Source organism: Zootermopsis nevadensis, unplaced genomic scaffold (genome assembly GCF_977971745.1).
Source record: "Zootermopsis nevadensis isolate Lab colony 2312 unplaced genomic scaffold, Znev_1.0 Znev_ptg000011l, whole genome shotgun sequence".
NCBI lineage: Eukaryota > Metazoa > Arthropoda > Insecta > Blattodea > Termopsidae > Zootermopsis > Zootermopsis nevadensis.
The window spans coordinates 8,983,298-9,003,898 of record NW_028259143.1 but is presented as its reverse complement, the minus strand read 5'-3'; the positions used below and the strand labels follow the sequence as shown (position 1 = coordinate 9,003,898).

The window sequence follows — 20,601 nt, the reverse complement described above, 5'->3', positions numbered from 1 at the left end:
AAGAGTTTTTAGATTAACTCTTTAACGCACCGTTATAAATTATATGTAACAGCTGTTTTAACATTGGACCAATTTTCATTCTACCCACAGAGTGCATTTATGACTATGACGGGCATAGATATAAAAAATCAGCAATTATTTGCTTAAACATTCGGATGTTTATAGTGTAATCGTCTGCAGCATGCCGTCAGCTGACATTGGACTTGTTAGAAATGAATAAGCAAGTTGTAATGGGATGATGTTTTTTTTGGATGATCGGCTATCATAAACCCTGGTGATGGGGGCACAGAAAGTCTTCGAAATGTTGGGAACTAACTCCATTTTCATACGGTACAATCGCCCGAGCAGATTTCATTGCATTCAATCGAGATAAAAGCTTAAAATTTTAAATGTGTGGTGTCCTGCAAAGCATCTACCTGAAGATGCATGAAAAATTAATGACACCTTACCCACTAACTCCGGGGAATATAATTTTAATTATAATTTCCTTATTAGTGAATATTATGAAAATTACAACATGGCGCTCAGCTCTTCAATTACATATACCAAGCTGCTTTAACATTCACTAATCCTTAATTTTGTATGCATAGGTTTCGTCTAATCTTACAATAAACAACCATTATTTCCTAAAACAGCACTAATAACTTGATTCCTAAAGGTGAAGCCTTGTGTTTTCTTCGAGGTACGGACTGAACTCTTGAATATTATTTAGACGAGATTGCCATCAACGGTATCATTGCGAAATCAATCGGATTGTGAGGAATCAATGATGCTGTTTCAATTGAAATATGACGAGATGTAAGAAACACAAGAACTCGAGCTTTGAAAAAAACCTAGATCACGTTTACAAAGCAGGATACTGTTCAAAAGCGACGAGAAACACTTGACACGCGACACCTGGTTACGGCCACTGAGGATCGACTGTAAATATCGTATTCAACAAATATTTCCGAAATATTCTAAAATAATAAAAACACGCAACAAATCAATAATTTTAATTCACAAATTCTGAATCTCATCCAAGCGTGTGCCAAAATTCACTTAGGTTCACATAATATTCTATTCAAACACACCAAATAGTTGATCTGACACGTCAAACTTAAACAGAACTTAAAACAGCAATCCCATAAATAATATCAGTAACAAGTGCGCAAACTGATTATCCGAACGAGCGGATAACGCCTTAAAATAACACATTTTTTGGCCCATACTCGCTGTACAACTTCGGTAGGCAACGTTTAAAAGATGAACAAGATATACTTAAAAGGTTTTTGGGGTTTTGAATAGTTTTAAAAGTCTAAGAAATTATTAACTATAACGGTATCCGAAATAAAAGTGACAAAACTTAAAGTATACGACAAGTTATATATTTGAAAATATTCTCTAGAAACGTTCACACACTTTCCTCAATATGTTTCAGCATAGCCGACTGCACTGTAAATGGTATGGAACTCTAAATAAATAATGAAATAACGCTTATAATCTCTCGCAATAAATAAGTACATGCGCGCAGTTTAATAGGTCATAATATCGAAAACGAACAAACCTAAATATATTTCACTAGACAATCACGTTATTATTTTACATTCTACAAGAAGAAAGACTTTCAAGATCGCAAAATTTCGTTCGCCTAAAACGACTCATAATTCTAGGACCACAGACTAGTATCTTAGCAGTTGCGTTAGTGACGATTCGACTACACAATGCATTTCCTCCACGTGTTATTAATGATGTTTTATAAAGCATCAAGTTTTGTGAAAACCAACAGCATGTTGTCCATACCAAATTTCATTAAAATGTCAGTAATTATAATATTTGACAGTATTGACACTCACAACAATGCGATACCTCGAGTCTGTGTTATCTAAAGGAATTAGTGAAAATCAGCTGGAACTACAACGTACAAATCCTGTCAGTGGAAGAAGGTTGTAAGACAGCTGATCGAATTAGTAATGGAACACGTCACAGATGGTACTCCTAATCTGAAGAAATGTCGATGGAGATAGGGTTGACTAGAAATGCCACAAGCGGCAGTCCGTTGGAAGCTGAAATATTAACCGAGATTCATGCAAAACTGGCGCAGACGAGGACAGCCGTACCCTGCACCAGTTGCTTTAAAAAAAGAAGAAATATCGTACGTCACCGCATGGAGTCTGAATAGAGTATGAGCAGGCAGGCACAAGAAGGAAAAGACGAAGAGATACAGATGAAACTAGTAGAACCAACACCGTGGCGCGAATCTCGAGAAATTGAAGTTTCCACCACACACACACACACACACACACATACATACTGAACTTCCGTTCTGGGAAATAGAACCCCTGAAATTAAACTTCACGCACACTCCTCAAACACCAAACTGCCTCACAGAAGCGGATGCGAGAAATGGAACTGGCAAGAACCACCAGCTATTACCTCTTTCTAGAGAAACAAAGTTATTACCGATGTCACATTCCATGTAAAATTGTCGTGGAAACAGAGGATGTGGTATAAAGATCAATGAGGAATACAAATGGGAAGCCAAATTTTGTCTTCTTCGCTATGTAACTGCGAGCCGATAGAAGACACGGTAGTTCGAATGGAAAAAGAGATGGATATTAGACGTTTAGTTTACCTTCATGATTGCAATAAACATCTACCCCTTGGATGTGTCCAAGTACAAGATGGTGGAGAGAAACGAGTGGTTTACCGCGTTTTCGTTGTAGTCAAATGATTCTTAGTGCGTTATATAAAAAAACATTAAATACTGCTGTTTTCTGGGCATGGCCCGTCGTTGAATATTCTAAAACAAGACCACTGCTTTTCATACTAAGCCTTCTATCAGGATCATCAGAACACATGCATTCACATGAAGAAGGGAGCAGAGCCAGGTATCGAAACATAGTGATTTTATTTTAGAATATTTCACGATGGATCAAGCCCAGAAAAAAATCAATATTAAACGTAACACACTCATTAATAATAATTTTATTTGATAGCCAAAAAGATGAAATCATTAAAATTAGTGAAGATATTTGGTAAAGAGAACGAATTAGGTACTTCAACGTTAGAAGATTTTTTCCCAGTCACTTCCACAAATAATATCATATTTTAATGTCCACATTTATTGATAAGCAATGATTTTAAAAAATGCCATATTCAACTGAATGACTTTGAAGAAGACATATCGCTCGTATACACCTTTCTTTCTTAACAACGTGTTCGGCGGTACACCACATTCTTCCTTGCAACGTTGATAGACGGTATGATAATTTTAAACATCACAAGCCTTTGGGTTTAAAATATTTCTCCTCGTTTACTTTTTAAGTTCCTAATCACTCAGTTTTCCTATAACATACTTTAATCCCTTTTCTGTAAGGTATTTCCTTGCTGTCTTACATCCCTTTATAATCTTCTTTACTTTAAATAACAACGTGGATAGGTCCATGAGCAGTAAATTTCATATTAACACAGATAAAATGTGTGCTATGCTTTAAGAAACACTTCCACATACAAATTAAACTGAAAATGGGATAGCACGTGAAAATTTAAATTCTGAAAAATCATACGAAAGTTTTTTAAAAACTGCAAATGTTTAAACTACATAAACCTAAAATACAGCGCCGAAATATATTTAACTTCCTTTACAAAGCATTGTTTTCTGAAAGGATAATAAATTGTGCATCATTCTGTTTTGACGCCAGCAACCTACGTAAACCTTTGAAAGTGATTAAAACGAATCTCAACTCAGAAAAAGGCAGAATAGCGTTTAAAAGAAGAAAGTGGATTGTGGGAAGAGGGAAAATGGAAGAAAGCCGGACGAAGAACTGTTGCAACAAATCGAATGATATGCCCGCTGACTCCGACTTCTCGAGAGACGAACGGACGACGAAATTCAATTCTTGAGTGTTGGCACGGCGAGAAGAACTTTTGGTGGTTGCAGTCGTAATACAACGGCTGTAAGCACGACAGCTGCTTTCTTGTCAGCATTGTGCCAGCTGATATTGGATTTTATCACTTTTCGGGCAGACAGATGTGTGATGCAGCGCCCATCACGGGGGGGGGGGGGGGGGGGGGGGATCGTCATTCATAAAATGTTCTTCCTGCTACAGTCGCATGTTTTTTTTTCAAGAAACGAACACTCGATCATAACATCATTGTACACACAGTGAACAGAAAATTCGATTGGAGGACAGACGGCCGAGTTCAATAACACGATGGGGGATATAAAAGTCGAATAAAGTGGTTTCTTTATTAGCTTAACTTTTTTTTATAAAACGACGCCAGATAAAATAAAGAATTTTGTTAATGTGTTTGAACTTCAACGAAAGAAATAACTAAATATTATCTTTTCAGCACGATGGAATATATTAAAATATATTGCGTTGTCTGCTTTAAAATTCATAAAATGCAGTCATGCCTGTCAGCGAGATTCATCACTGAAACTACTCGACGTTTTTACATAAAATTTACTTTTCGTGTGTACCGGTAAATCATAATTTTTTCTTCCATAAAGCTCAAACTGTACTGTACGAACCAACAGATCTACTTGAAACTATCAGCAAAGTTTATAAAATATTTAATGAAAACAAATAATGTATTCTCAGATGTTTAGATGAAGTGTTATTAGATATGATAATGTGTATCACGCCTTCATTTAATGTGATAGATCCAGCGAGGTACGCAACATGGCAAAGGAAGCGTTTTCATTTTAAATGTACATGCACCACGGACTAATTCTAAGTGTCTCAGTAGACGTTGTCCACTTCTGCTTAGAGCAGCATACAGCTTCGAATGATAATTTAACACAGCAGGTCCCTTTATAAACTTATATTTGTTCACCTGATCAAACTATTTCCGGCATTTTATAAAACCAGAGTTCACCAATGCCAGCCACTGGACTTCATTTTAACCCACTTTAGCGCAGACCACACGCCCAAACCCCACGTAAGTCCAGTTTAGTATATTCCTTACATTTACGTCTAATTTTCCCAAGTGATCCGTTTTCCTCAAGTAATTATATTAACATCCTATATGAATACACGCGTGCGGAAAGCCCTGCATCATCCTTCTTGATTTGACCCTAATAATATTTTAGCCTAGTAAAACTTCGCCTTGTAAATTGCCAGCAACTTTAACTTGCTGTGTGTACATACTGCATTTCTCGATGCGTCTCCTTCTGCTGCCGTGCTGTGCCAGAGGCTGTCAGGAAGGTCTGAGTTCGTTGTAATCACCGCGAATATAATACACAAGAAGAAAACTTAACTAACCTTAGTGTTGTAATGACTTGGTTTTGTGTTTCCCCGCAGGCATCTCCATGCATAAGGGGTACGCCTTTGTGCAGTTCACGAACCCGTTCGACGCTCGAAGTGCGTGCCTCGGCGAGGATGGACGAAAAGTGCTAGGACAAACCCTGGGTGAGTCGATCTATGCGTTTCAGCAACTATTCCATATGATAACCAATTTTGCAGTAATTTCTTCTTGAGAGATGTGTGTTATACCTTGAGTCCTTCTCTTTGAGATGCAAGTAAATACGTCATTTTGTTTGTTGACGTTATTACTTTCCAAATACCGTGTTGTACTGAAAACCTATAATTATATCTTTGTCATCTACTATCAGTCTTAAAAGTCTGTAATGAACCCTAAAAAGTCTTCACGCATTCTTCAATATGAACGTATTTTGGTACCTGTAATATCAACCTGGGATAAAATAACAATTTTTTCTAAACGACAAACATTTTCCGAGTAAAAATGGTTCAAACTATAATGGCTACTTCGTTATACACAAGGTCTGACGCTTGTAGGAAGATGCAGCTAAAATATGGCAATTATTTTAACAAAGATTATCACATACACCCATACCGCGTTCTTTACAACTTTTTAATACCTTATAAAAATGGAGTTCATTATACTAGCAAAATCCAGGAAAAATGAAGCAGGTACTTAAAAATAATATGTGGGCTGTGTACCACGATTATGTGTAATAAAGGTGGTAATAAAACCAGATCTCATGTGAAGATAGCGACCATCGGACACAACCGGGAAATATCATGCTTAAAGGTGAGGATGGAACAGAAATGTAAAATACGGACAACTGATCTTAGGTTGGAGTTTAAGTTAATGTAAAATGAATAGAAATTTATGATAGACTATACAATAAAGGTCTTACTAAGGGAAATGTTTAAAGAAGTGAAATAAATTAAAGATATGTGCATAAAATAATGTAAAAGGTGGGAGAAAAAGACCGGGAAGTTAGCATGTAAAAATTGTATATGACAGACTGAATAAACATATCATAGAATCATACAGAATTTTAGACATATGGAAATTTTTATGATTCTTTTTTATTTCAGTCAATAGTTTGCTCGGTTTTGAGTTCCATTTGAAACTCTGGCTGTGCATGATAGCGTACTCTCATTTATGATATTATGTCGAGATGACGCAGGTTCACATAAAACGCTGCTGCAGAAAAAAAAATTTCTGACGACGGTTCTATGACTTTTATTAACAGGCACGATAACAGCACACAGAACAAGAAAATTAATCTGTAGCAACATACGATGTACTTATCTGTATATATAGATTTTTAAACCAGAAAACTGAACTCTTATCATCAGATTGATGATTAAGTAAGCTCCTATAAAACGTCGATAAGTATCCACTAGACTACATCCTGCAATATCTCAAAGTTAACCATCTTCATGCAAGATTTTAGGTTTCGAAGATGGCTGTCTTCTGGTTTGGGTTGCCTCCATCACCGCTCTGATGATAAAGGAATCAGGGACCTCTAAAACGTGCGTGAACTTCTACCAGACTACACTGTGCTACAACTCAGAAGACAACCATTTTCGAAACAACATCTACTCGACTCCGTGAGAACTTGTAATTTAATCTACGCTATTAGATGCAGATATTAACTGTAAATAGCCCTCAGTGTGCTTAAAACTAAAGAGCAACTAGGTACATAATTTTTGTGTCATAATACTTTTATTATCGACATTTATTATTCTATCGGATTCAGTTTACAATGCTGAACATGACTCCCTGGTCTTATGTCCACTTATAAATATACTTACATTTCCTATAACATTTTTACATTCTCTACTTTCCTTTAATTTATACTACCATCTGTCATCTTTAATACCGTCTGCTTTACAATTTATTCGTCGTCATATTTCATCACTCACCTTTTCCATTTCTCCTTATATAAACTTAAACATAACAACTTTTTGCAGTTTCTCATAATCCTTATTTGTCGTTATCCTTGTAATACCAATTTCGGGCTCCGGTAGTCTTTGATCTTATGTCTATCAGCTCTTCCCAACAATTTTTGGTCCCCTCTCAACATGAGGCTCTGGTCTTTTTATTTATCGGGTACATCCTTTTTTCTGCATTCCCTTAACACCCTTCAATTTTCAGATGCCCATTTGCCACCATCTTATACCTCTTCTAGCCTCCTGAGTACATGCTTCTATCAGAAATGTATTTTTTAACTACTCTTCAATTAATTCTAACAAACCACTAATCTTTTCTTTCATAATTGTTTCCCTTTCATATTGTCTCAATGTCCACGCCCAACGTTTCGTATTATTCTCGTCTATACTTTCACTATTAGCTACAATTATTTTTATAATCTGCTAATTTATAGGAGCTTACCCTGGAATGTTGATTTTATATTCCATACAACTGGGACTTCAAAATATTGCTACAGTTAACAGGTTAGGTGTTGGAATTCAAAATGTAATCCTGTATTTTTTCGTGGTATGAAAATGTATGTGAAGGGAAAGTGAAGATATAACAACTCTGCTTCAGCTCACGAATGCGGATTTGGCATTATTGCATTTGTATAATTACGTTTGTATAATCATTTTATGAATTAAGAAGAAATTTATATTTCCTTATGACGGCGATTATAAAGATTGGATTGTAGTGCATCGTAGTCAGGTGTAAGTTTAGCGACCTGATGATGGTGGCAACAAGCTCCTCTGAAATGTCAATAAACATCTACCAGATTACAGAGCGCTACAACCCAGAAGACAGCCATCTTCATTTTACAGATTCGATTCCAATTTAACGAAATATATCTGAATTTATATCAACGCGACAAATGAAAATAAATAACAGTACATGAAGTTTTAATATAATTTGTTAGTTGTGTGTTAGCTCAATGCGAATACATAAACCTGTACCTTTGTTTAATTGTGCATACATTTCAAATATTAATGTCCTTTTGTTAACTGCAAGTTTATTTAAAGTGGGTTAATAAAAAAATCGCTGCATTCGCACAACTGAACTAAGTAAGAGTAATGAAGAAGGGAAGGAGGCACATTTACATTACGCTGTATCGGCGTAGCATTTGAAACCCGGCGCACGCCACTGCAGCGCTCGGCAGATGATGTACTACCGCATAAAATAGACACACATTAAACATTTCATGCAGTGTTTTTGTTAGCGATGATAAACTGAGCACATATATAACACACGTGAAGCGGTAACTAAATTGCTCATTAAGTGAATTTAAGTTTACTATAACAAAAGCAGGTGGGATACGTTCAACAAGGTTTGATAATATACTTTGATTTCTTATACTCCTGAGCTCAATTATAACTACCAACAAAAGAACATCGTCAATTTTGCTATGGAGATCATAAAATTCCGAACTCTTACGTAACTGCTCTTTTTAGCGGCAGAATAAGGAATTCCTAATTTGTAAGATTTGAGGTTATCACAGCGGCGAGTATGAAGATTTCTATCTTCTGGGTTGTTGCGCTGTGTAGTATGGTGACGGAGGCAGTATGACCTCTGAAACGTTGGTTAACATCGACCAGACTACACAGCGCAACAACCCAGAAGACAAAAATCTTCAATTCCAAATTTGTTCGCAAAAAAATATAACACCTACCGTTGCACAATAGCACAGGACCCAACAGTGTAGCCGATTGTAGCTCTACTTTATTTGCTCCGCACATTTGTGGAACCAACGGCAGTGAGTGACCTCTAGATGTTTAAACGTAGTTTAATTAAAATCCATCAATTCCCTCAGACTTTTTAGACAGTCACGAGACGACGTTCCTACTTTTTATTATTCCTATTAGTAAGGGACCTAGCTGAAACACGGAAATGCATGCTATGCTCACTGCTCCTGAAGCATGGGTGAAGCCAGATCGCAGTACGCATGCGCTGTATTATTCCGCCCTTATTCACGCGAGGTATTACAGCGGTTCTAACGCTTTTAGTCACAGTGAGCACAGGGCACAACGTTCGTTCGTGATCGGGAAACGAACAGGTATAGCGTTAGATTTTGTATTCCCCCTGTAACAAATAAATCATTGTCCATACTGCGTTCAATGTTGTGAGGGTGGGCAGGTGAATCTCATGCGTCGTCAAACAACGGGAAGTTACCATCAGCTCTCGGACTCCTGCGGTTCAACGGCAGATCACGCAATATTTTCCAAGTGAACGGAAATTCAGTGTCGGGACGTTAAAACAGTGAAATGATTGAACCACGCCCCACATTGCCACTACAAAAATTATTGTCATGACGTGGCATGTTTCGCCCAAAGTACCTCGATGCTTCGACTTTAAACCCCTATTTACACGACCTATCTTACTGTACATAAACCGTGCATTAAAAATGCGAAAATGCCCAATGCATTAACAGGTTCCTTAAAAGTGGTTTTTGGAGTCAGAGGGTTTGATGGTGGGGGCATTATTAGGGAGGCTGAGTACCCTATACGGAGATTTCGTTCTAACTAAATCAGTCAGCCACGCCTTTTAATGCATGTAAATACAACAAAAGTCTATATCGCGATTCGATTAAGGACGCTCGCCTATGGATGTCTCTGACGATGGTATTATGCCGTTTTCTTTGTTCTGGACTTTAACCATCGTATGTTTTTAATCTTAAAAAATCTTAAACCCTTCAAAATCACTTCGCTTCGAAGGACGGATTTTCCGTAGTCTGCAGGTGAAAAGGGGTGGGGAGACATTCTCCTGGATCCGACAGACAGAACTAATCTCTCCCCCCCCCAACTTAATACAAAGGAAGAGCCATCCTTCAATACGTAATAAGTTTTTAAGGCTTTTAAAAAAATGGAAGAAAGTAGTCACTTAAATTCGTACTCCCAGAATTCTAAGTTTCGTGTAAATAGGACCTTGCGGGGCTTTCAGTAGGAACCAACCGACAGTTTAAGCTCATATTTTAGGATCGTGCAAGTCCGAATCCGTGACACAGCTTCCAACTTACGCTAAAATAAATACCAGATTCGCATCTTTAAAATACCCGCATAAGGAGAACCTTCATAATTTATTATTAGAACTATAAAATCAAAGATGATGTAATGGGATAGACGTACGAAGAGGATGACAATTTACGAGAATTTTGTTCGGACACCTGAAGAAGGGACATTGCTTGGAAGAACATGTCGTAGGTGAGAGGATAATATTAAGACATCGCTTATATCTTTATAATTACGTAAAAAGTGTAGTTCACTGCTTAACCAAGTAGGCTATAGGATATGTATGTGTGGACTGGATTCAACTGGAACGGAGGCAGATTATTGTGCACTCAGTAATGAAACTTCCGGTCCCATAAAAGACGTTGAATTTGAATAGCAGAGTGATTATCCTCTTCTCAAGAAGAACCTCGCATCGCGGTATTAGTTACACTGCAATCTTGTCCAGAAAACCTGATGTCGGTAAATACGTTGTGGTTTACCTCTGACCCTTCCCAAGTCAGAAATATAATTATTCAAATTTATCACCCATCATACGTAACCGTTACAGTCAATGCGATGTCGTTAGGTAAACAAGGTATCTGAGTTTTTAAAACTTTAAATGCTGAACACGAGACTTCTCATTTATAATAAGCCTAATTATTTTCTTCTGCCTGTAGGTCATTAGTGTTAATCAACTCTTTATTGTCATCTCAATAAATTATATAAATTATTACTCACTAATGCCCAACTAAAACAGTAGGTTACAATTATGTTAATACACAAGAAAAATTGGTAACTTATCTTTCCTTAAAATCTCAGTATATAAAATTACCTCAAGAGCAAAAATATAATTTTTATCCGACGCCGAAGAACAAAAATATGAGCCTGCTAAAAGTATGCCTACACCACGCTGTTACTGAAGAGTACACATTTTCATATTTTCAGCGACTCCTTAAAGCATCTGCCCACATTTTATCTGCGGTCGGGCTTTATTGGTTACACTAATGACCATTTTCAGAAACCAAAATCATATGAAAAAGAGTAATCAAACATTTAGCATATACTTTACTCTGCTTAAAACGTGTTTCTTTTGTTTGCACGTCACAGAGTTAGATTAGAATTTCACTCTGTAATCGCCAGGGTAGAAAAATCCAAAGGATGAATTACGTCCGTTCTATTTTAAACTACCATTAACAGCCTCTAGTGTAGCATCCTGGTGTGTCATGTTGATTTTTTTCCCTGACAACTTTAAAAACGTTAGATGATAAAGTTGTCACCTTGTCAAGAAACGCCCCAGTTTTTATGAAATCCGAATATTAGAATGTTCAAGTCAATCATAAGGAGACCTCCACTAGACCACATCCCGAACCAGATGAATCCAGTCGACATCACCACTCCCTACGTCTTCGAGATTTATTTTAACAAAATATTTTCCCACGTACTCCTGGCCCCCCTAAAGTGGCCCCTCCACTTCATTTTTTTTTCACTAGCAATTTGTGTATATATCTCATCTCTCTCATGTATGCTACTGTAAAACAATTTCGGAAGCATCACATTCTCCATTATGAAACGCGAGTATAATACTGCACTCTACAACGCTCGTACCATTAATTCCCAAATGTCCTTCCCTGATGTGAAATGCTTCGTCTAAAAATTACTCGCATATTTTCCGATAACTGAGGTGATACCAAAAGCCATTTTAAGTATGCTATTTTCAATACGCACATTTTATAATACTTCCCGTTCCCTAAATGCTAATCAGACAATCCGTGGTAGAGCCGTATCGTGCATGGGTTGTGGAGGAGTAAAAGCCTCTGTAAAGAGGCGCTTTATCCAGTGACACTGCTGATTTCTCACGGTCTGAGTTCAGTACCACACTGTCCCTGGTTCCCTGCAACCCAAGCAACACGCAACCGGGTCTCCACGCTGGCCGACTTCCTTTCTGTCGACACTCAGTCCCCCACAAGGGGGGAAATCTGGATTCAGCATGAAGCCATCCACACAGAAAGTCGAATTACACCTGGAAACTTTCCGGCAAACAGACCCCGAGTAATATTAATCACAAAGGGAGGTACCTTGAAAGACGTTCATTTCACGATATAAAGATCTACGGTGAGCAATTCGGCACTGCCAGGTTAGAGTGGTATAAGTCCAAATATTACAACCAAAATATAATTTCGTCCTTCAGGTCAGGTATGTCAAACTCACGAAAAAGTAACGGCCGCTTAAATACTACGTGATTTTCAATGGTAAAAACAACATAATAGCCTTCTGGTATTAATTACAAACAAGATTTTTTCGTTCCTCTGTTTTACCACAATACACACAAATATAAATTTTACTGAAATAAATTTCCACTTTTTCAACTGAAATATAAGACAGTGGAACACGGGTATGTATTTCAAACGAAAAGTTATTACAACTGTAATTTTGGAGCCGGTCACTGTGTATAATTTGAGAACAAAGTCAGGCCGCTTACACCGCTGAAGGCGCACACCGGGTCACTGAATAATTTCAAGATGGCAGTCGTGGATGATTTGGTTGCTACTGTATTGCCACTCATATTAAAAGCGATTTCACTGAGCTGCAAATTTGCATAAAAGAAGTTCATCACGACGCAGTGCACAAAGCATCGATGAAACTAATCCACACGGAAGCAAATGGGCTGAAAAACTTGTGAAGCTGATTTGTGTCTGCGTAATTCCAAGAACCAATTCTTGTAGAATCATCCGACAGGAAGTAAACTACACGGTTTGTCAGAAGCATTTGTATTCTACCATAATAACTAAAATACTGTAACTTAATATAAAATACAATAATTTATTTACCGTCTTTACACAAACTTAAAAATGTTGTTAAAATTACTTAAAATTTATAACATTTTTTCATTAGATACTAGATCTTGTTACATTTTACATTCGACGACATGTTTCGATGTTATTTCATCATCATCAGGTCTATCTATTAAAATCTGTTGTACTTCTTGCTCTGCGTATATTGATTTGTTTTATTTGTTTGATTTTTAAGTCTCTTCCATTAAATTTGAAGGCTGTGCCCGGATGTTTTAAATCTGTAAAATTAATTTTAATTTTCAAATCGTGATTTTTGGATAATGACAGCTCAGTTGCTATCTACGAGCCCGTAATATCGGACACAACACATCACATACAACCCGGTATGTTTTACTACTTTTAATACTATTTTGTGATTCTTTTACTTGTATTACGATATATTACGTAATAACTCTTTAAATTAGTAAATTATTCTATTTCCTATGTCATTATCCAAAAATCACGATTTGAAAATTAAAATTAATTTTACAGATTTAAAACATCCGGGCACAGCCTTCAAATTTAATGGAAGAGACTTAAAAATCAAACAAATAAAACAAATCAATATACGCAGAGCAAGAAGTACAACAGATTTTAATAGATAGACCTGATGATGATGAAATAACATCGAAACATGTCGTCGAATGTAAAATGTAACAAGATCTAGTATCTAATGAAAAAATGTTATAAATTTTAAGTAATTTTAACAACATTTTTAAGTTTGTGTAAAGACGGTAAATAAATTATTGTATTAATAAACACAAACATGACGCAATTAAGATATAAAAAAAAATTAATATAAAAGTACAGAGAACAGTTATTTTGTTTCTTTCATCGGAATGTACTTTGTTGTGATTTCTTTGTTAGTAAGTATTGGTAAACGAATATTATTGTAGTCTAGCTGGATAACAGCTTCATTATAAAGCCAAGATTTTGGGCAACACTTGGGAACAATTTTTACTCTTACGTAATAGAGATCACAACGAATTGGAGAATAAATATTTATTCCTGAATATATCAAAGGGTGTTTATGTCCAAACTGTAAAGTAATGTTTGTAAGAAAATATTAGTAACACAAGATTTGAATGCACTTTCCGCCCCTGGCACAACTGAATTGCTTGTATGTTATACGACGTGATGTATAGAACAATACTTTGTAGAAAGAGGGCCCTGTAACCTTCGTAAGGTAAATTGTTGTTTCATTGCTTTTACAATGCCACACGGTGAACTTCACAGTTACTGTAAGATGTAACCCTTTATGCAAAAGTTGGTAAATTATCTTTATAGCCGTGGTCCTCCAGTTTGGGTGTTAGGCGTGTGGCTAACAACCTTTCGCCTTAATAAACTGTAGTGTTACGAAAAATTATATCAATCCTCCAAACACGACGGACTATTTTGCACGCCCAGGACAGGGACGGTGGAGGGCTTTGATTAATTCGATGATGAACCTTAGGATTCCCTAAGCCATCTAGTTAGTCATTTATTTAGTTTCTTAAATTAGTCATAACTAGGATACAATCCTTTACTCCATACGCCTCAGAGTTAAAAATTTAAGGACCCTTAATGTTCCGACATGCTTATATCTGCGTAGACTTCCTACATACAATTCTAATTCAGAAGCAAATAAATACACATAAGCCAATTCAGTGAACTAAAAGTTTCATCGTATCATTGAACCACATGACTCAGAATTTATGAACCGCCTGCCAAGCAGGTTGAGCATTGCCTAGTCGTTACGTCTCAGAAAAACAAGCAAATTAGGAAACCCGTCTTTCTAGTTGAATGTTTTGGCATGCAGACAACATCTTGTGTGTTTGACAGTCGGAAACTTCTTAGAACGTAGTGGATCAGAAACCTGTACCTATCTCTTGTAAATAAGTGATACGAGTGAAAGAGAAATCAAAGATTCGTCCTCTAGTGTTGTATTAAACTTTTGGTGAATCGAGTTAATTTTTAATTTTATTCTACTATGACGTTGTTTTTTAATAACTCGCTCTACAGCCCCAATTCAGTAACTGGGAAGTGTATTTTTGGTACACCACAAAATGGGCGAAAGACCAGAGCGGAAGAATAGCACACTGTAAGATGATGGTCATGATTTTAGAACACCGTGGTCGGACAAAGTAAACGATCCCAAAATGCGACATTCCGCTTTTACGTTTAAGAAAGGCATAAAAGTGAACGTGTTCACAATAATCATAAAATAGTTCAATGTATGAAGTAAAGAAATGCATTTCTTCGGGCAGTGAGGAGTCTATTGGCTGTTTACAATTTCCTTTGCAGTTTCCGGAGTTTATGAAAACGTTTATCGCCCCTGACATAAAAGGCATCTAAACTTTATAATATATTACTAATTTGGTTTTGTTCAAACATACAGGTGTCCCAAAAATATGTATATGCAAATTCAATGAAATATGGATATTTTAACAAATTAAATAAAAAAAGGAATTTAAAATAAATTGTGTTGCGATGACACCTTTACCAGTGTGACGAATTCTGGATAAGTGTTGGAATTTTAATATTAAGCTCTGTAGATGACTCGACACATGCCTGAGACAAGAACTTCTGGAATAAGGAATATAAGTTTCAAGGTTTACCACAAAACAATATGACTGTTATTTGTGGCCTGTAACCTAAATATGTAAACATAAGACATTTTAGGCCAACGTGTAATCAAGTCCCAGATATCATAATTTATAGTATAAGTTGCAGAAGGTACACAAGCGTACTGTCTAATACGTCGTTCCTGACAGTAAACTTTTAATGTGTGTTCATACTTTCTCTTCATCAATATACGGAGTTTATAAAATCGTTCTTAACGAGTTTCGATAAATCGCCGATTCGTAAAAATTATTTATAGTGTATTTTTAGGTTTGTTATGTATACAAAAATACCTCATTCACTAAATTAAAATGCAGGCCTACGTGGAGTATATAACTTAAGATCTGATATACTTGGATATTAACCTCCAAAACTTTATCTAATCTGAATATAGAACAGGACAGATATTTTAATTTTCTTTAGATCGGGTGTGTGTGTAGTGTTTTGTGTTGGCATCTCACTATTTATTTCTAACATAGTGTAACTAATATTTTATAAATATATTAGTTATCATTTTTACTCGATACTTCATTCACATATTCCACTGCAATTTAAAAATGTCAGTTGCAGAAGTAAATAAAAAATTCAATACTGATTTCTTACATGGAAGTGAACCAATTCTATCAGTTTCGTATTTTGACTAGATTCATTCTAGTCTCGTCCAACATCTTTCAATACACTACTTCAAAGGATTCATTGTGATTAGTATCTTTAGACTGCAGAAGACCATTAACGAGGATTTTTATCAAGCACCTAAAATGGGTCAGACCTGTTTGTAAAGAGAAAATTATTAATAAAAACTGTGTTTTAACTGCGCCATGTACGAAACGCATACAAAATATTTTGCGTTTTAACCCAGTACCCTGCAGTTGGATTCTGGCCTGAGACGTAATACGTTAAACTTATACAGCAAATATCATAATTCGTTTCTAAGTGTTATTTGCACTTTAAGCGCAAAAAGAACGCGTGTAAGGCTTGGTCATATCCATGTGCACGTTTGTCTGTCAGTCCGCATGATTCGATTCTAGAACCACAGGACGATGGATTTAAATAAAATTGTCATAGACGTTAAACGACTGGTAAACACAGTGAATTCGTAATTTTTAATTTCCTGCAACCGGTAATACCAACATGGCGGTCGACCAAACGTGTGATGTGAGATCGTCACTAACACCACTAGCAATAGAGACATACAATGATATATGGCTATAGATTTTCGAAAATTACAAAACTTTGGCATAGCAGTTATTTTATAATGTAAAACAACAACATGGTGGCTGCATGAAAAACATGTTTTGGCTTGACCAGAATTCGATCTCATGACCCTAAGCGTAAAAGTATCCTACAAGTAAGACGCATCGGTATTGATTTATACATTACTTAAAAACAAATCAAGATTACATAATTTGTATAGTTAGAAACTAAAGTTTCCTAATTAAGATAAGTGACAGTTTTTACTAATCAAATGACATCTGAAAAGAACGCGCGCGTGTGTGTTCTGGCACGGATTGCTCCTTTCAATTCTTGCATTCCTCAAAGCTCCTGGTTTCAATCATACTGATAACAATTGTATAAACATAAAAGACAAATCGTCATTAAACAAATCATTTTTAAAAAAAACCTCACATAAGAGGTAGAAGAATGTATTTCATTGCTTTCGTTAAGACGATTTAAAGCCGTAATTAAATTTTTAGGACTGGGATCACCTAACCTGACTGCGGTGTTCATATGTCATGTAATCGTGTATACGCGACAATTAACACTCCACAGATAAGACACCATCACACCAAATCTCAACCAACTGTGCCTCAAAATTTTTATTAAGTCCCCATTATTTTTTATCATTTTAGAAGTTCAACTGCTGATAATTTATTACATCTAGAAAAGATTAAACCTAGAATAACAGCAACTCTTGGATTTTCGTACGAATGCACTGACCGCATAGACGTAGCGAACCTGTTTTATGAACTTCATGGTTAACAAGAACATGGTTGCACATGGAAAAGCTGGAGGAACCAAATAATTTAATCTCATAACGAATCACTAGTTCAACACTTGATGGAATGAAGGTAGGGAAAAGATATCTTCCGAAACATAAACATAATGTGTACCAAAGACAATGGGCAATGTCCAGGGAGCATAGTAACATCACGACATAAATACAGTTTTAAACTGCTAACGGAGAACTCTCACAGACAAAAGCATATTAACGACTTTTTATCAAATGTTGACTGTACAAGATATACCTGAAGGGAAAAAATTTAATAAAGTGTTAAATGTAAGAAAGCTAAGTGAAATCTGCTAGAAGACACTCAATCGACCCACCACGTGTTTATCAACACCGTGCCGCTATTGGAAATCTATAGCTGCCCGATATCGGATATTAAATGCAGTACAAGTATTGGACACTCGATGGCTGAAGAATGTATTCAACATCGGACTGACACAGAAATTCCATTACTGTCCGAAATATATGCACAGAATTTTAGGCATTGATTCCAGTGTCCTGCTAATATAAAAAAATAATTATACAGTCTTATAAGAGAATATTAGACCCACTAACGTCTAGTGTTTCATTTACTGATTTACATTCATGTCACTCAGAATATTTCAGAATATTATGAAAATCGTGGAACGAAAACATTTTACCTCTGCCTAATTTATCTTCGTGAGTTCTGAATCATATCATTGACGCTGACATTGAAGGAACTAACTCCAATATCCGACAGTTTATAGATAAAACGTAAGTTTCTGATTGTATTATTTTTAAATTTGTTTAATATTAAAAATATCGTATGTCATAAGGACGAGGGAATTTGCAACATTAAACTAAGAACTGACTGTATTGCGCATGACGCAATCCGTCGGTAAACAGCAGATCATTGCGAAAAGATATTACTTACGCGGTGATATTAGTTTATATCCAGTTCTAAGTAAGAGTGAATGGAAACAGATATATAATCACTTAGTCAACCGAGTTGCCTACATTAAAAGTTCATAAACACAGCTTATATTATTACAAACTGTGAATATCTTGTCACAGCAGTAATAAACCATGCTGTCGTCATTGAATAATATCAACTGAATGTTTTGACGTGCATTTATGTGTAGATAAGTAATTTTTTAGTATGTTGTAGCAACGCATGTTATAATTCGTTACGTGCAGTAAGATCTCACAAGTCACGTGACTGAGGGCAAACTTAACACTTGAGCGAACGTTTGGTCATGTATTTCCCTTGCCTACATAGCCAACGAAACTTCCTGGTCGCGCGATAACGTTAGGGTAACGGGCACCTGACATGATCTGGACGTATCTGCGTATTCAGAGTCGCTGGAGAGGAAATAATACGGATATGTAACACCAAGGTTGGCAAGCCTACTCGTCTTCTTACGCGACGAATAAAACGTTAAGGTGGGCTAGTGAAGAATCTTCTACTTTTCCCCTCAATACTGTCTTCAGTTATCTCTTATAATTTCTCAGCAAATAACGAATTTGTACCTTGCGTGGGTATGAGAATCTTTGTTAACCCGGTACTGACGTGTTTGAACGTGGAAATAGGTTTTGGAAAATATGAGAGCGGTTGATTTTATCCAACAATGATCGCTCTTGCTGCTGATGGCATTGAGTCACCTCTTAACTGAGAAGATCAGTTGTAATCGGCTACTACCGTTTCTTTTCTGGAAGAAATATTTAGCTAGTAGCATTTTTGTCACACAGGTGAACCAAGCTGTTGACTCCTGTGAAAAAAAGTCCTACTTTCGTTGCTATGGATCCTCACTTCACATTCTTCTGGTCACCGACTACCATGCTGCAGGACGGTTCGAGAATCGAAGCAGGATCGTTAATTCAGGTGTTATAGACACGCGTTTCCGATAAAGGAGGCAACGCTTACAGTAGCAACTCCAGGAGAATAATGGCTTAACACCGGTGTCTGCAATAGACTATAGAATGCTCATTTTCCACCCAGCTCCCTAAAGCAGGATCCATTCTGAGAAGCTGGTAATCGTTCAACTAACCAGTAAGTTTCCCTACATTTATGCATCTCAAAGGTTCATTGTCGTTTACAACAGCCCACAACTGGTCATGTCCTAGGCTCTGTGTAACATTTCATTAAGTTAATAGCTCCCCGCCAAACCTCCACACAGAAGGATCAACCATATTTCCGCTATTCGCGACTATTTCCGCCGCTGCCTCTGTATGCGAGGCAGACTCCTTCATCGGAAACCTCATTACATATCTTGCCGTATTGACAAGGGACACACTTAACCCGGTACGCACTGCTCAAATCCTATTAAAAATGAATCAAAACCTAGCGTTGCCTTATGTTTAAAGATACTGGTGTTTCGATACGTTATGCCATCGATGAATACGTCTTAGTATCGAAATGATAATTGGTATCGAGAACTATCATATTCTATTGTATAAGACTACTTAATATTATTACTAAAACTGATAAAACGTCCTGTGATAAAACCCATTATTGTTTAAAAGTTCATAAAATAAAATATTCAAGCCCTGGGTTACCGACAAATTTCTAAGTCATGGTTCATTTACAGACAGCAGTGTATGACGACTGTTCAAAACGCTGAACCATAAATTCTACATTTACTGTGTTGACTAGACGTTTGTTAGAAGTTACATCATCATTGCTACTGATGTTTCTGATTATTTTGTTATTTAGACAGCCACGTGTATGCGGAATAAAGCGAACCTTTCAAATGAACACAATGCCTGATATACGGGGGCTATGATCACATTCAATGTTACTGACGCTGCTAAACGAAGAACAATCCTGTTATGTGAGTTCATTTACGGCATGTTTTTGCAAAACAAAGCAAAATTTCCAAAATAAAAACAGTTACACGCTAAAAGATTGTAACCTCTTCGATGCCTTTTTTATGGAGCTTACCTTAATTACATAAAAAGGAGTAACATAATGACTGTCTCTCTCTTTAAAGAGATATTTATGGAC

The 20,601-nt window shown here is 36.4% G+C and overlaps 2 protein-coding genes across 9 annotated transcripts in view; one reads left to right on the top strand and one right to left on the bottom strand.

Annotated features, from left to right (window-relative positions):
* csul (protein arginine N-methyltransferase 5) overlaps positions 1 to 20,601 on the bottom strand; it is a 546,076-nt gene that overhangs the window by 312,756 nt on the left and 212,719 nt on the right. The window lies entirely within an intron of this gene.
* Positions 1 to 20,601, top strand: part of LOC110836151 (uncharacterized) — a 321,064-nt gene that overhangs the window by 200,558 nt on the left and 99,905 nt on the right. For all 5 annotated transcript variants that reach the window (XM_087347246.1, XM_087347248.1, XM_087347244.1 and 2 more), the window contains one exon: positions 5,289 to 5,396. In XM_087347246.1, coding sequence (XP_087203372.1) covers positions 5,289 to 5,396 — 108 coding nt within the window. The remainder of the gene's footprint in view (positions 1 to 5,288; positions 5,397 to 20,601) is intronic.